The 17,764-nt window shown below is 42.4% G+C and overlaps 1 protein-coding gene and 1 long non-coding RNA gene across 5 annotated transcripts in view; one reads left to right on the forward strand and one right to left on the reverse strand.

Moving 5' to 3' along the window:
* Positions 1-5,969: 5,969 nt before the first annotated feature.
* Positions 5,970-7,407, forward strand: LOC123763231 (uncharacterized). Its single transcript, XR_011222428.1, has 3 exons — positions 5,970-6,088; positions 7,011-7,134; positions 7,272-7,407. It is a non-coding gene; the product is annotated as an uncharacterized lncRNA (long non-coding RNA).
* Positions 7,408-7,651: 244 nt separating this feature from the next.
* The window catches only part of grp (serine/threonine-protein kinase grp), a 35,967-nt gene continuing 25,854 nt past the window's right edge, over positions 7,652-17,764 (reverse strand). For all 4 annotated transcript variants that reach the window (XM_045750312.2, XM_045750314.2, XM_045750313.2 and 1 more), the window contains 3 exons: positions 14,053-14,213; positions 9,264-9,500; positions 7,652-8,563 (listed from right to left, as the gene is read on the reverse strand). In XM_045750312.2, coding sequence (XP_045606268.1) covers positions 8,342-8,563; positions 9,264-9,500; positions 14,053-14,213 — 620 coding nt within the window. In that variant the 3' untranslated portion in view covers positions 7,652-8,341. The remainder of the gene's footprint in view (positions 8,564-9,263; positions 9,501-14,052; positions 14,214-17,764) is intronic.

Genomic DNA, 17,764 nt, shown 5'->3' on the forward strand with positions numbered 1-17,764 from the left:
GAAATCCCAAGGCACTCTTGCCCCAGGGGCCATGCGTCTCAGACGCTATGGGAACAAAGAGGTATTGACCTTCCAGTCGCCTGTACTTGAGTGATTTTGCTGTTTCCCTGTGGTTGGCCGCCCCACCTGCTTGATCAGCTCCGAAGTGTACATAGGTTTCAGCCAGGGTGGATACACATGTGTAGTCCCACACCAACTGTCTACCCTCCTTCCATGAGTATATGGTGATGCCATCAGGGCGAAGTGCTGGGAAATCCGGGTTTTGGACCCCTAGGATGCGAGGTTCTCTCTCCGCTGGGCACCCAGCTGAGACGAGGCTTCTCTTGATGATGTCATTGACCTCGTTGTGTCTTGCATGCCAGCCCTTTGTGCTTCCGCAGTGCAACCCATGCAGTCCGTATTGGTCTGCTTCCACCCTGTTGCAAATACACTTGTATTCAGTGTGAATTGGGGCACCAAGGCGGAGGGCCACTGCTACACGAAGGGATTCTGGATCTAGGCGCGTGCCCATTGCAGACATGGGCTCCCTTCCCTTTTATATATTCTATATATATATATATATATATATATATATATATATATATATATATATATATATGTCGTACCTAGTAGCCAGAACTCACTTTTTGGCCTACTATTCAAGGCCCTATTTGCCTAATAAGCCAAGTTTTCCTGAATAAATATATTTTCTCTAATTTTTTTCTTATGAAATGATAAAGCAACCCATTTCATTATGTATAAGGTCAATTTTTTTTTATTCGAGTTCAAATTAACGTAGATATATGACCGAACCTAACCAACCCTACCTAACCTATCTCTATAGGTTAGGTTAGGTTAGGTAGCCTAAAACGTTAGGTTAGGTTAGGTAGGTTAGGTTGTCGAAAAACAATTAATTCATGAAAACTAGGCTTATTAGGCAAATCGTGCCTTGCATAGTAGGCTGATAAGTGCGTTCTGGCTATTAGGTACGACATATATATATATATATATATATATATATATATATATATATATATATATATATATATATATATATATATATATATATATATATATATATATATATATATATATATATGTCGTACCTAGCAGCCAGAACTCACTTCTCAGCCTACTATTCAAGGCCCGATTTGCCTAATAAGCCAAGTTTTCCTGAATTAATATATTTACTATAATTTTTTTCTTATGAAATGATAAAGCTACCCTTTTCACTATGTATGAGGTCAATTTTTTTTTATTGGAGTTAAAATTAACGTAGATATATGACCGAACCTAACCAACCCTACCTAACCTAACCTAACCTATATTTATAGGTAAGGTTAGGTTAGGTAGCCAAAAAAAGCTAGGTTAGGTTAGGTAGGTTAGGTAGACGAAAACACATTAATTCATGAAAACTTGGCTTATTAGGCAAATCGGGCCTTGAATAGTAGGCTGAGAAGTGCGTTCTGGCTATTAGGTACGACATATATATATATATATATATATATATATATATATATATATATATATCAGTTATATATATATATATATATATATATATATATATATATATATATATATATATATATATATATATATATATATATATATATATATATATATATATATATGCAATTGACGATCATTTGTATGCGGAAAATCCACAAAGAAATAGGAAATGAAGATGAACGTTTCGGCTGTTCAAAGCCGTTGTCAACACCAGACTGACTAGGAGAAACAAAGGGAGAGTACAGGTCAACAGCTCAATCTGACCACATATCCCCATGTAAAGAATTACCCAGAAGCAAGTACAGATTAGTTTAGAATAATAGAATTAAGCGGTCAGAGCAGAAGGATGAAAGATTAAAGAAAAAGCATCACTGAACGCACAATATATGAATATAATATTGAAACATAGTAACCCTTTCAGAGTTTTTTCTTAAACTGTTGTGCAATATTGTAACTTAAAAATGGATCAAGTTTGTACATACCAGTACTAACATTGATAAGATTTGGACGCTGACTGATTAAGGCAGACTCGATCAAATTCTGTTCCACGAAACCACCGCAATTAGTAATGCTTAAAACTCGTGTGCAGATACAATGCACTAGATGTTTGGGCAGTTCTAATATTATAAGCATGTTGTGACAACCGCAATTGTAAGGACTTTCCTGTTTGTCCAAGGTACACAGAATCACAATCATTGCAGGGAATCGAATACACACAACCTGCTGTAAAAGGGTTTTTTTTTTTATTAAATTGGACTTGATCGTAGTATTAGTGAATACCATATTGATATTAAGTTTCTTAAAAACCGGGGAAAGTTTTTCAAGTCCAATCGCATAAGGTACCATCAATGAGTTTCTAATTTCTGGTTTCTCTTTGGGGACATGATTATAAAACGTACGTTTAACTTGTCCCAACGAGCAATCTAAAAACATCTTAGGTATTGTAAACTCTTCCCAATTTCATATATTTTAGAAATCTCTTCATCAAAAACCTCAGGGCTGCATACCCTCAAAGCTCGAAGAAACATTCCTGAAAATACTGGCTGATTAACTTTACTATAATGATTCGAATAATAATGAACATCGACCCCATGTTGGTAGATTTCCTATACACATTAAATTTGAACTTTCTATTGACTCTATGACACATAATGTCCAAAAACGGAAGAGTACCATTCTCCTCATTCTCACATGTGAATTTTATTTAAGGTACCAAAAAATTAAGTTCATTAAGAAAAACTGTTTGGTCTTGGTCAACCAACAACAACAGGTCTTGTTGACCTGTTAAATTAACTCTCCAAAATTAATTCTTTATTTCTGGTCTGACGCCTGAATGCGTTTCGTAATGCTTATTACATTTTCAAAGACTTAGTTTACACATAAAATACATCATATTTATACTCATTTTGGGTGAGGTGATATAGTACAAAAGTTTTGGGTGAGGTGACAGAGCATATGCCAGAACACGAAACAAAGGGTATAAATTGAGTATGAAAACATAAGAATGGAAGTAACTGCAGAAGGTCTATTGGCTCATACTTCCTCTTGTTGCTTCCATATTGGTTCGGGGTCTTGAAGTGGGTAGAATATTGTTGTGCATTAATTGGCTGTTGATTGTTGGTGTTGACTTTTTGATGTGTAGTGCCTCGCTGATGTCGAGTCTCCTGCTATCGCTGTATTTATCGATGATTTTTGTGTTGCTTATTAAGATTTATCTGGTGATCGCTGGTTGTGAGAAGAGATCATATGTTCCTTGATAGAGCCCTGTTGTTTATGCATTGTTAATCGCCTAGAAAGAGACGTTGTTGTCTTGCCTATATACTGAGTTCTTTGGGGCTTACAGTCCCCAAATTGAGAAGATTCGTGTTAGAATTATTAATCTTACCAGTTCGGTCATATTCAACAACATATGTGTACTCACCTAATTGTGCTTGCGGGGGTTGAGCTTTGGCTCTTTGGTCCCGCCTCTCAACTGTCAATCAACTGGTGTACAGATTCCTGAGCCTACTGGGCTCTATCATATTTATATTTGAAACTGTGTATGGAGTCAGCCTCCACCACATCACTTCCTAGTGCATTCCATTTATTAACTACTCTGACACTGAAAAAATTCTTTCTGACGTCTCTGTGGCTCATCTGGGTACTAAGTTTCCACCTGTGTCCCCTTGTTCGTGTCCCACCCGTGCTGAAGAGTTTGTCTTTGTCCACCCTGTCAATTCCCCTGAGAATTTTGTAGGTGGTTATCATGTCTCCCCTTACTCTTCTGTTTTCCAGGGATGTGAGGTTCAGCTCCTTTAGCCTTTCCTCGTAGCTCAATCCTCTCAGTTCCGGGACGAGCCTGGTGGCATACCGCTGAATCTTCTCTAACTTGAAGTGTGTGTGTGTGTGTGTGTGTGATGTAATAAATACATACAAGAGTATATATACTTCAAGAGTTCTTACATTCTTGTAAAGCCACTAGCACTCATAGCGTTTCGGGCAGGTCCTTAATCCTAATTTTTCCATTTAATACGACCCGCCAAATCGTTTAACAACCAGGTACCCATTCACTGCTGGGTGAACAGATGCTACAGTTAAGGATTGGCGGTGCCCAGTCAATCCTCCCCCAGCCAGGATGATGTAACACCGTAAAGGTGTTTTGTTTAGTTTTATTTAATATATATATAGTACATGAGTCAAGCCAGACAAGATTTGAGAGGCGCCATTCTGTCAGCCCGAAAGTCACACCTCTACAGTGTTAATGACCACCAAGTGACCAACGTCAGGTCGTGTTAAGTTGACCTGGTTTCTGCTAATCTGATAACTGAAGCCTGATAGCCAGGTAGGTTCGTCAAACAAGCCGACGTTCAAGGAGTGGCTTGGTAGAGGGCCTGGGGCTACCTACTTGTGGGCAGAGTTAGCTAGTTGGTCCCCAAATAAATACTCGGGGAGCTGTAGATTCGAGACGAATAAGCAATAGGACAACAAAGACAGCAGAGCAGGGCAGCAGACAGCCGCCGAGATAGGCTGTCGGCCGGACGGGGGGTGACACTGTCGGTCAACTGCAGACCCTCCCCCCCCCCCTCTCTATCCAGCTATAGGCAAACACTTGGTGAGTTGAACATGAAAGGTGACTTATTTCGTGTACTAAGATGTTGTGTGATCTCTAGGGGCAGACAGTTGTAGCGACTCTCAAAGTTGTGTGTGGTGGCTCACACTGTTTATCTGGACATAATGAACCTTCAGTTCGAATGCTTGAATTCTGATATTTATCATGTTAAATAAATACTTGATTCACTTACTTTTAATTTGAATTTAATTGTGTTCCCGAGTTCTTGGAATTTCTAATATATACAAACTAGAGTGTAGAGTACTCTTGAGTTACTGACTAAAAGAATCTTGCCTGGAACATGATTCCAGTTGACACATGCTAATAACATCTTTTTATACAGACAAGTTCCATTCCTTGTCTTGTATGTACCGACTAGAATGGATGATGGCAGCGTTTCTACTTCTACCTATCTACCCTTCTACCTCTACCACTACTTCCTATTCATCTCTGTACCCACTCTTCCCCCCTTTCCCTTTCACCTGACGACCCTCCTTACTCCTCCCTCCTCTCTACCTCCCTCACCCCGAACCCTCACTAATTCATTATTCATCTCTTTCCTTTCGGTTCTCTTACACGTTCGTGGCAGTAAAATGTTCTAGAGTTCTCTAGAGTTGCGGGTAGTTGGTCAAGTTACAATGCCGTGTGGATGTCGCACCTAGGTAATCACATACCTATGTTACAAGGTGTTGAGCTGGAGAAGTTGCAGTAGGAACTCTGGGGGAATTCTAGAATAGTTAACTGGGGGCGAGATAATGGACTAAAGAGAGCTATTTCACCCCCCCCCCCCCCCGGTTACAATACGAACCCAGGCCAACTCACTAGCAAATCACGGAGCAAGTGTGTTACCGCTGCGCTACGAGGACTACATAATGAATGTGTGTACAAAGAACATAAGTGCAATGTACATAAGAGTAGAGACAGGAGTTACACATACTAATGAAACCATTATTATGCAAAGCGTTTCCCGCAAAACAAAAAATATAGAAAATAATTTAGGTTTTTAGGAAAACAAACCTAAATTTTCCTAGAATTTAGGAAAACTCCCCCTCACACATTTAGGTAAATGTGTGAGGGGGTGTTGATCTCTTACAACAACCACCACTAAAATATGGATCTCGTCTATCATTGTCGAAAACAGGAAACCAGCAACTGAATATTGTCGGGATGCCATCCATAACAGTTGACAAACTCGCAGGTGCCTATTTAATTACAAGGTGAGCAAAGGCATCAGAGTAAACACACTGGGCTTACTTAGTTAAACTGTTTTTCCACCTTATAATAAGAGTTATAGTGAACAAAAGTTACATAAATACATGATATGAAGGCATAGTTACCATAACATGTGACATTGTTGGAAACTCCCGTGTGAGCGGAAGCGAGCCACTGACCATTGTAATGAGGTCGTATATATACAGCGGAGACATTATGGTGTTCCCCACTCCGCCCACCACCTCCAAATATTACGGTGTCAACATTCAACACTGCAAGTCAGCATCCCGGGAACAGCAGGTGAAGGAAGATTTTTGCTCGAACTACAGATACCTAACCACGTCTACTGCCTCTGGGTATTATGTACCTTACTGTTTCTAATTATACTCAAATCACCAAATCAACGAGGTGTTTATGGATGAGCAGGACGTGTAAAATCAACAACACAGATCTAAATACTTAGTCCATGTAGCAGGACCAAAGCTTGGAATGAATTGGAACCGGAAGGAATCGTGGGCGAATGTGTGTAGAAGTGACAACCGAGCTCCCCTAGTTGGAGGGGAGGGGAGTTAAAAGGTGCAGTTGTCATAATGAGGAGCCACTCCAGGTGATGAGTGGTCACAACTGGGGGCTTGGGGATCAACCCTACCACAGAGGTGGATAGTCAGGTGGTCAGAGCAGCAGCTTGGTCTGGGCCCAATGTAGCGGGGGCTACAGAGCCTGGCCTTCCATCACTGACTCGGGGTTCCTGGTCGCCCATCCCATGAGCCTGGGTAAGACAAGTCAGTCCAGTTTCCATACAAGATTAATTCCAAAAGTCTAGACTACCTACCAGGGGAGCCAGCAAGACCGTGCAGGAAGGGGTGCATCGTCCCCAGTGATGCTCCCCTTTTAACAAGTCATACTTCCTCCCATACTGGTGCAAAGACCTCATTCTCCCTTTCACCCCAGCCTGGACACCCAATCATCCACCAAAGGCAGCCCCCTCCAGTAGGAGGACCGTTGGTCTGAACAAGATTCCCAGGTGTGTACCTTAGCACATGTAACAGCCAAAGAAACCCTCACCGGCCCCAGTCGTATGTGAGCCCCCTTCCCCTCACAAGGGGACACTTTGGAGGAGTGACTTGACAATGGTCCGGGATGGGCCAAAATGTCGTTTCTTCATATTCTGGTGTGTGGTTTGGTCATCAGAGAACATTTATTATTGCCCATGAACTTTCAGGTCAACATGGTGGCCACGTGGAACAGTCGTCTGGTGCTAGTGTTCTCTCTGCTAATGTTGCATAAGGCATTTGCTTCTCCCGAGATATCTGATGTTGCAGCAGTTTTCTCCAGTGGTGTTCCAGGTTTGTTCACAGGTCAAGTTTAAGTTTTGCCCTTTCTTTGGCTATAGCCTATCTGTATTTCATTTAAATAAAATGTTTTCCATTATTTACATCCTCATACAATATTCACTACAAGAAACCACAACTTTTACCTTTAGGAATTATTCCATCAGGAAGAACCGTCCGTGGCCAATGTAAGCCATGTCCAATAGACCATCACCTCATATCATACAAAAATTGCCAGTGCGCCAAGACCTGGAACGAGCCTGGCATTTGACCTCGCCACATACTAACCAGTAAGTCCAAGCTTTCCAACATGTTCGTAAGTGATTTGTGCAAAGTGACTTAATTAGTAAAAATTAATTGAAGAGTATGGGAAAGACTAGTTGGCCTGTACACCAGGGACCAACAACAGTGCCAACTATGGCACTGTTGTCACTTAACATGACAGTGCCAACTAAAGTCACTTGATAAGTACATTGACTCAGCCAGGTTGGTAGAGGGGAAAGTTTTTGTACAGCTTACAAAAAAACAATGATTGATAAAATAAAGTTTTATTTCTTTACACTACGCCATAAATTAACCATTTATTTCACATTAATGAAAATGAAAAACTAAATGAAACATTTAATATGGTAAGCACCCATCAGTGAAAGACTAGAATTCTGCCTGCAAGAGTATAGAGTTGCCTGGACATTGCAAGGCTTCTCTTACAACTGCAGCACAAGGTGATGGGTACTCACACATACCCTGGCTCCCCATATTTGAACACTTCCATTAATGTAGTACCCACAGGAGCCTGGTTAAATTTTGCTATGCAACACTTAATCTTAAAAAAATTCCTTTATACAAATATATTTAAACTTTATAGAAGATTCATCTAAATTGCCAATTCAAGTAGAAATTGACAGCTAATAATTAGCACACTTATGCTAAAAATGAGTTTCATGAGAATCCAATTCAACTGTTACATTTAATCCAGTCTTAACCATAAAATACTTTTCACTACCTTATAAAATGAAGTAGTTAAACTACTATGATGCAATCATTGGAGCTATTACCTAGAAAATTTTAATTCAACAGAATAAAGGTAATCATGGAATGTAAATTTTTTGAAAACCATTGAATAGCAGAATGTCTACCTTCAATTTCAATAGTTAAGATTCAACTAAAAGGACTAGTCAAAAATACTGCCCTGGGTCTCAATATCAAACAAATATTTTGGACATCAAGCAGGAATCATGTTGGTAGCTGGTGTAATGTTCAAAGTGACTGGCCCTTTGACAATAATGTGCGATAATCCTTCTTTGATGCGCAGAAATTGACGCTTGAAATCCAACCCACAACCCTTAGAGAGGCGGAAGTCTACAAGGATGTGCTGACCCATATCCAGTACGCTAGCCTTCAGGACCAGCTGGGCTCCTCGACGATCCAATGTTGTCACAGTCAGCTGCAAAATATTTTACACTACACTTTATACAGTCAATTATGAGCAAAATCATTAACATTAAAGAGAACTGTACAATTAGATAATGTTATCCAATTTTAGATAATGTTATCCAATTTTATGTTAATTAAACACCTTTATATATAATAAATAAAATACATGCCAATTTAATGAGGCTTCCACTCCAAATTTTCCCCTGCAAATATGACTATCACAGCTAATAATTGGTGTAGCAACCCCCTATAAATTGTGCCCACAGCAGCATTCATAACCAAAATATAATAAATGGTGATGGTTGTAATTACTGGTAGTGCAATGTAGTTAAAACCACTTTCTCAAATACGACAACACACTGTTTGAATAAACAGCAAAAAGACTACTGATCTGCTTAGAACATCACTATTCAAACCTCTCAATGTCTATAATCATACCAGTCTTTCCAATAATATTAACTAGCCACCCCCATCTTTATCATCTCGTGCAAGACAGTATCAAAGACCTTCCAGCAGCAAGACTGCAAGGGATACACATGTCCTCTAGGTTAACACTATTCTGGGAGAATGCCATCACATTAGCCTATCAGCTCTTGCTTCCTCCAGGATCTTTCAATGCTAGTCATTTAATTATATAAACCTTCAGCATTTTGTCTGTAGCCCTGGGTTCAGAAAAAAAACGGCTAAAAGTTTTACAGTACAGTACTTACAACATGAGCCGTATGGTAGCGATGAGTGTAATTCAATTTGTTAAACAGTGTTTCCAGATGGGTCAGTGTGTCTTCAAGTGTGGTCCTCACCAATATTCTTGTCATCCGTTTAACCAAGCGCTGCAGGGGTGTCTGACTTGCTTGTGTTCCTTGCGTTAATTGTGAAGACAGCAGAAGTTGGTCAGGTTTAACAGGCTGAGAGAAGCTCAACATTCCCAAATTTACATTTGCACCACTCTGAAAAGAAAAAGAAATGTTGATGTTCCATGTCATTTGAGTTATTAACAGAGGCATCTCCTAATCCCTAAACCTAAACAAGCCACTGGGCAATTAATCTTCAAAAGTAAAGTATACTGTGGAGTAGACCTTACTGCTTACCATATCCCACACAAAGCAATTAAATAACCTAGAATAACTTAGCAATTTTGTAACTAATTATCAAGGGCATCTGACAGCCGAGTGGACAGCACTTTGGATTCGTAGTCCTGAGGTTCCGGGTTCGATCCCCGGTGGAGGCGGAGACAAATGGGCAAAATATTTCTTTCATCTGATGCCCCTTTTTACCTAGCAGTAAATAGGTACCTGGGAGTTAGACAGCTGCTACAGGGTGCATCATGAGGGGGGGAGGTAACAAAAAGGAGGCCTGGTCGAGGACCGGGCCGAGGGGACGCTAAGCCCAGAAATCATCTCAAGATAACCAAGATCAATAACTTGTCAGTTTTGCACGCTGCCAGATTCTGAGTTACTAACAGACAATGAATACCAGAAACACGGCTAACTGCACAAGTGGAAGTGGGTTTTAGTAAGTAGAATAGTTCACAAGTTACTGAGAATGGTAAGTAGCCAAGCACAAACTCTGTTTTTCATTAAAAGTTGAGGATAAAGGTGGCACTATGGTAAACAACACAGCTCAATTCTAACACAATGTCACACAAAATAATTAAATAAAAATAAAAATAAATGGAAATCTATGAAAATTCAATTTATCAATGCAATCAGAAACATCGAAACGGAATTTGTAACATTTGTGTTATGTTATTTGAAACATATTTCTTGTCACAGCGTCCCCGCAGCACGGTCCTCGACTAGGCCTCCTTTTTGTTGCACCCCCTCTAAGAAGCAGCCCGGAGCAGCTGTCTAACCCAGGTACCTATTTACTGCCAGGTAACAGGGGCACTAGGGCGAAAGAAACGCTACCCATTTGTCTCCACCACTACAGGGGATCGAAACCGGAACCTCAGGACTTCGTATCCGAAGCGCTGTCTTCTCGGCTGTCATGCGCCCATACCTACTATATAGACGTCACATCTGTGACGGGTAAAACTTGCCTTTTACTTGGCTGTTGGGGAGAACGAGGGGACAGGGGAGGGGAGAATGGTGGGGGGGGAGGGAAGGGAGAATGGTGGGGGGGGAGGGAAGGGAGAATGGTGGGGGGGGAGGGAAGGGAGAATGGTGGGGGGGGGAGGGAAGGGAGAATGGTGGGGGGGAGGGAAGGGAGAATGGTGGGGGGGAGGGAAGGGAGAATGGTGGGGGGGGGGAGGGAAGGGAGAATGGTGGGGGGGGGGGAGGGAAGGGAGAATGGTGGGGGGGGGGGAGGGAAGGGAGAATGGTGGGGGGGGGAGGGAAGGGAGAATCGTGGGGGGGGGGAGGGAAGGGAGAATGGTGGGGGGGGGGAGGGAAGGGAGAATGGTGGGGGGGGGGAGGGAAGGGAGAATGGTGGGGGGGGGGAGGGAAGGGAGAATGGTGGGGGGGGGGGAGGGAAGGGAGAATGGTGGGGGGGGGGGAGGGAAGGGAGAATGGTGGGGGGGAGGGAAGGGAGAATGGTGGGGGGGGGGGAGGGAAGGGAGAATGGTGGGGGGGGAGGGAAGGGAGAATGGTGGGGGGGGGGAGGGAAGGAAGAATGGTGGGGGGGGGAGGGAAGGGAGAATGGTGGGGGGGGGAGGGAAGGGAGAATGGTGGGGGGGGGGAAGGGAGAATGGTGGGGGAGGGGGAAGGGAGAATGGTGGGGGAGGGGGGAAGGGAGAATGGTGGGGGAGGGGGGAAGGGAGAATGGTGGGGGAGGGGGGAAGGGAGAATGGTGGGGGAGGGGGGAAGGGAGAATGGTGGGGGAGGGGGGAAGGGAGAATGGTGGGGGAGGGGGGAAGGGAGAATGGTGGGGGAGGGGGGAAGGGAGAATGGTGGGGGAGGGGGGAAGGGAGACCGGTGGGGGAGGGGGGAAGGGAGACCGGTGGGGGAGGGGGGAAGGGAGACCGGTGGGGGAGGGGGGAAGGGAGACCGGTGGGGGAGGGGGGAAGGGAGACCGGTGGGGGAGGGGGGAAGGGAGACCGGTGGGGGAGGGGGGAAGGGAGACCGGTGGGGGAGGGGGGAAGGGAGACCGGTGGGGGAGGGGGGAAGGGAGACCGGTGGGGGAGGGGGGAAGGGAGACCGGTGGGGGAGGGGGGAAGGGAGACCGGTGGGAGGGGGGAAGGGAGACCGGTGGGAGGGGGGAAGGGAGACCGGTGGGAGGGGGGAAGGGAGACCGGTGGGAGGGGGGAAGGGAGACCGGTGGGAGGGGGGAAGGGAGACCGGTGGGAGGGGGGAAGGGAGACGGTGGGAGGGGGGAAGGGAGACCGGTGGGAGGGGGGAAGGGAGACCGGTGGGAGGGGGGAAGGGAGACCGGTGGGAGGGGGGAAGGGAGACCGGTGGTAGGGGGGAAGGGAGACCGGTGGTAGGGGGGAAGGGAGACCGGTGGGAGGGGGGAAGGGAGACCGGTGGGAGGGGGGAAGGGAGACCGGTGGGAGGGGGGAAGGGAGACCGGTGGGAGGGGGGAAGGGAGACCGGTGGGAGGGGGGAAGGGAGACCGGTGGGAGGGGGGAAGGGAGAACGGTGGGAGGGGGGGAAGGGAGAACGGTGGGAGGGGGGGAAGGGAGAACGGTGGGAGGGGGGGAAGGGAGAACGGTGGGGGGGGGAAGGGAGAACGGTGGGGGGGGAAGGGAGAACGGTGGGGGGGGAAGGGAGAACGGTGGGGGGGGGAAGGGAGAACGGTGGGGGGGGGAAGGGAGAACGGTGGGGGGGAAGGGAGAACGGTGGGGGGGAAGGGAGACCAGGGGAGGGGGGAATGGTAAGACAGGGAACTGGGGAAATAGTGGGGGAGGGGGAATAGTAGGGGGAGGGGGGAATAGTGGGGGGAGTGGGGGGAATAGTGGGGGGAGTGGGGGGAATAGTGGGGGGAGTGGGGGGAATAGTGGGGGGGAGTGGGGGGAATAGTGGGGGGAATAGTGGGGGGAATAGTGGGGGGGGAATAGTGGGGGGGGAATAGTGGGGGGGAATAGTGGGGGGGGAATAGTGGGGGGGGAATAGTGGGGGGGAATAGTGGGGGGGAATAGTGGGGGGGAATAGTGGGGGGGAATAGTGGGGGGGATATAGTGGGGGGGAATAGTGGGGGGGAATAGTGGGGGGGAATAGTGGGGGGAATAGTGGGGGGAATAGTGGGGGGAATAGTGGGGGGAATAGTGGGGGGAATAGTGGGGGGAATAGTGGGGGGAATAGTGGGGGGAATAGTGGGGGGGAGGGGGGTAGGACGTGGGGACAGGAGGGTTGAATCGCGCCCAATCTTAACTAACACTTATCGCTTTTGCGGTGAGTGCGATAAGTGTTAGTCAAGATTAACTTCCACATTTTACACTACAATGTGTAATATCCAAAGGAAACATTGTGTGTATTGTGTTTCACACCATGGTGAAGAGGGTGTGATGCATATTAACAGTATTGCGCCCCGGGCCTATGTACGAAGTACCTCTGGCGGTGCGGGCGAGCACTGACACTAAACGTGTATACTCGTTTCAGTTTTCTCACCTTAATTCTCGTGCTACGTCGTTCGTTTTGGTATCAATGTGTTCGCAATTAAATTCCCTGCAGATGTATATGCATATATTGTCCAAGATACCAGCGTGACTCCCCCTTAGCAAAGCCTAAAGTTACCTGTGAACGAGAACCAATTATCACACCCGCAACCCAACGTGTATACTTGTTCAGTTTGATAATTTTCGTGTTACGTCGCTCGTTTTGGTATCAAATTGTTCGCAATATAAAGGCGCGCATTTTAAAACTATTCCCATAAAAATAGAGCAATAACTGGAATTTTAACAAATATTTTAGTTTTGGACGATCATAAAATTATTTATATCTTTCCAATGTTCTGACAAATTTGTGTTATACATCTTTCATTTTGGTATGAAATTGTTAGCAATGTAAAGGTGCGCATTGTAAAACTAGTCCCATAATAATAGCACAAATAGAATTTTAAATATTTAAAAATTTTGACCAAAAACGTATTTATAATCTTTCATGAGTTCTGACATCAAGTTTGTTACACCTTTCATTTTGGTATCAAATTGTGCGCACTCTAAAGGCGCTTATTTTGAAACTATCCAGAATACGATCAGATAAATGAATTTTATTCAAATATTTTTGTATTGGATGCGAGCGCTGTCCAGGGCTACGACAGAAAAAGAGTGGACGTGAGCAATGTCCAAAGCGAGCGATGGTGTTAAAATATTATCAGAGCAAATATGCAAAAGCATTTGCTAGATACCTAGATACCTAAAGATGAAATATTTTGGAACAAAAATTAAGTGAGAACTGAATATTATCCATACAGTAAATAATTCAAGCCCAGGAACAAAATATAAATTTTAATTGTATGCAAAGGAGTATTATTCAAAATATGAAATACTACAACCTTTGTCATTCTCAATCCAAAGCTTTATCTAATATCTACATAACATTTTTCACCAATTCATTAACTTACAATAATTGCATCTATACCAGCAGGGGTTGGCACCTCTGGTTGAGAGCAAGCCAAACGGGTGGAGAAATCTTCAGGGGACAAAACTGTATTGGCGCGCTCCAATTCACTGCAAACTCTCTTATTAGTTGGAGTCGTCGTCTCGGACACATTTTGCAAAATTCCTACAAGATAAAATTTAAAAAATTAGGTTAAAGGCACAAGTAAAATTAATTTTTGTTATATATAAATATTTTTTTTGAAGAGTGCTTGACTATTAGGTAACTGGTGATTACAGGAGCAGCAATGCCCCATGGTGTTCCAGCTATATGACTTCAAATCCCTCATACAGCTAGATCACCAAAGATATTGCCAGTCCTAAGTGCCAAATATTTCAGGTTTTTGGCAAACAAATTCAATTCCTTTTTCTAAGCCAACAGCCAAGCATGAATTAAATTTTGCTCACGTTTTGTTGCCTTAACCAATCATAAGACTGAAGTCTGCCCTTGATGAAATGACCCGTCTCAATGCTTTGGTAATCTAGCTTTATGGATTCATAACTCCCATCATAACGCTAAACTACCAAAGCAGAGCATTGGGCTTTGTGTTGAATAGCCTCTACTTCAAATTTTAACTTGCATTTCTATTTTACCTGCATGTTGCTATTTGGTGGGAAATACTGTATCACTTTATCTGCATTCAATAAATGGCAGTTAAAATACAAAAAATTTTATATACACAGTAATTCTTAAATATATCAACTAAAAAGGGAAGCATTATAAGTACAGTACTGCTGCATACAGTACCTCTAATGTTCAATAGCCTCGACAATGCATAAGAATTGACACGTGCAACTGTTTATACCACATCAAAGCCATTAATGTTTCCCCAGTATAAAAGATTAACAAATTTCAAGTATTGTCTAAAATATATGACGTGTAGAAATACTGCACAGCATCTGTATATTCCACCTTTCGAAGAGATTTTCTAACCACTTACAAAAGTTGAACAGTTGGGAGGCTTTGCCTATACCATCATTGACAACAGGAATATGTACATTTGTCTAAAGCATTATGTGGAGACATTCATTGCTCTACATGCACACTCCAGAATTACAAGATTTCAACATAATCATAAATAACCAGTCAAAATCTCTGCCACACGACCACTTGTTTTAATGGCATCCTGTTTGCTGACTAGATAACACACTAAGCATTTACAGGTATATTGACTGTGCAACTCAATCAAGTTAGGAGATAAGGGATGACTGCTTACCGTTATCTATTAAAACTGCTCATAACACCTATTACAAACACCAGCACCTCTGTTTAACAAATACTGATGAACTCCCAAGTAGGTATCAGATCAATTCAGCAGCCTAACAACTTGTGAGTGACCCCAGTCTAGGGTTAAGAATATGGAATTATATCTTAATAAACACGTACGTACACGCACACACGCGCACGCACGCGCACACGCGCACGCGCACGCGCACGCGCACGCGCACACACACACACACACACACACACACACACACACACACACACACACACACACACACACACACACACACACACACACACACACACACACACACACACACACACACACACACACACACACACACACACACACACACACACACACACACACACACACACACACACACACACACACACACACACACACACACACACACACACACACACACACACACACACACACACACACACACACACACACACACACACACACACACACACACACACACACACACACACACACACACACACACACACACACACACACACACACACACACACACCACACACACACACACACACACACACACACACACACACACACACACACACACACACACACACACACACACACACACACACACACACACACACACACACACACACACACACACACACACACACACACACACACACACACACACACACACACACACACACACACACACACACACACACACACACACACACACACACACACACACACACACACACACACACACACACACACACACACACACACACACACACACACACACACACACACACACACACACACACACACACACACACACACACACACACACACACACACACACACACACACACACACACACACACACACACACACACACACACACACACACACACACACACACACACACACACACACACACACACACACACACACACACACACACACACACACACACACACACACACACACACACACACACACACACACACACACACACACACACACACACACACACACACACACACACACACACACACACACACACACACACACACACACACACACACACACACACACACACACACACACACACACACACACACACACACACACACACACACACACACACACACACACACACACACACACACACACACACACACACACACACACACACACACACACACACACACACACACACACACACACACACACACACACACACACACACACACACACACACACACACACACACATATATACATATATACATATATATATACATATATATATACATATATATATATATATATATATATATATATATATATATATATATATATATATATATATATATATATATATATATATATATATATATATATATATATATATATATATATATATATATATATATATATATATATATATATATATATATATATATATATATATATATATATATATATATATATATATATATATATATATATATATATATATATATATATATATATATATATATATATATATATATATATATATATATATATATATATATATATATATATATATATATATATATATATATATATATATATATATATATATATATATATATATATATATATATATATATATATATATATATATATATATATATATATATATATATATATATATATATATATATATATATATATATATATATATATATATATATATATATATATATATATATATATATATATATATATATATATATATATATATATATATATATATATATATATATATATATATATATATATATATATATATATATATTTTTCTGACACTACAGTCAACACAGTAAGGCAAACAAACTCCCATAAAAGAAAATATAAAATAATGTCCAATAATTAGGATAGTTATCCATTTCTAATACATTGTACTGTATTTCTTATGCAAACTGATGAAGTTATGTGAGGGAGACCACAGATACTTTGAAACTCTGCACTTAAAAGTTTGCAGAGTCACATAGTACCTGAAATCTCCTCCCATTCTGCATTTCATTTCCAGAAACTACCACCTTGGCAGACTTTAATTGAAGAGATCTGCAAATGGTATAACAAATTTCACGTTAAGGTCCACCACTGACGTCCAAGAGCACTGAAACTACATAAAAAATTAAGTGTTATGAAAAAATATCACATTTACGGTACACATTAACTTTTGGCAAACTTAATACTATACAAGATCAGATTATTTTACAGCATACAACTTGATTAAAAAAGTGAGTTCCTAAGTTATAATGCCAACCCTGCATATAAAAGCTGAACAACTTAAAATTAAAGAATTTGGGCAGCAGGAATCGACTATGAGGAACTTGAGTACCGAGAAAATATTTAAGAAAATGTAGTATCAAAGTCAATAAAGAACATGTGTTAGACATCAA

The sequence above is a fragment of the Procambarus clarkii genome, chromosome 49 (assembly GCF_040958095.1).
Source record: "Procambarus clarkii isolate CNS0578487 chromosome 49, FALCON_Pclarkii_2.0, whole genome shotgun sequence".
Taxonomy (NCBI): domain Eukaryota; kingdom Metazoa; phylum Arthropoda; class Malacostraca; order Decapoda; family Cambaridae; genus Procambarus; species Procambarus clarkii.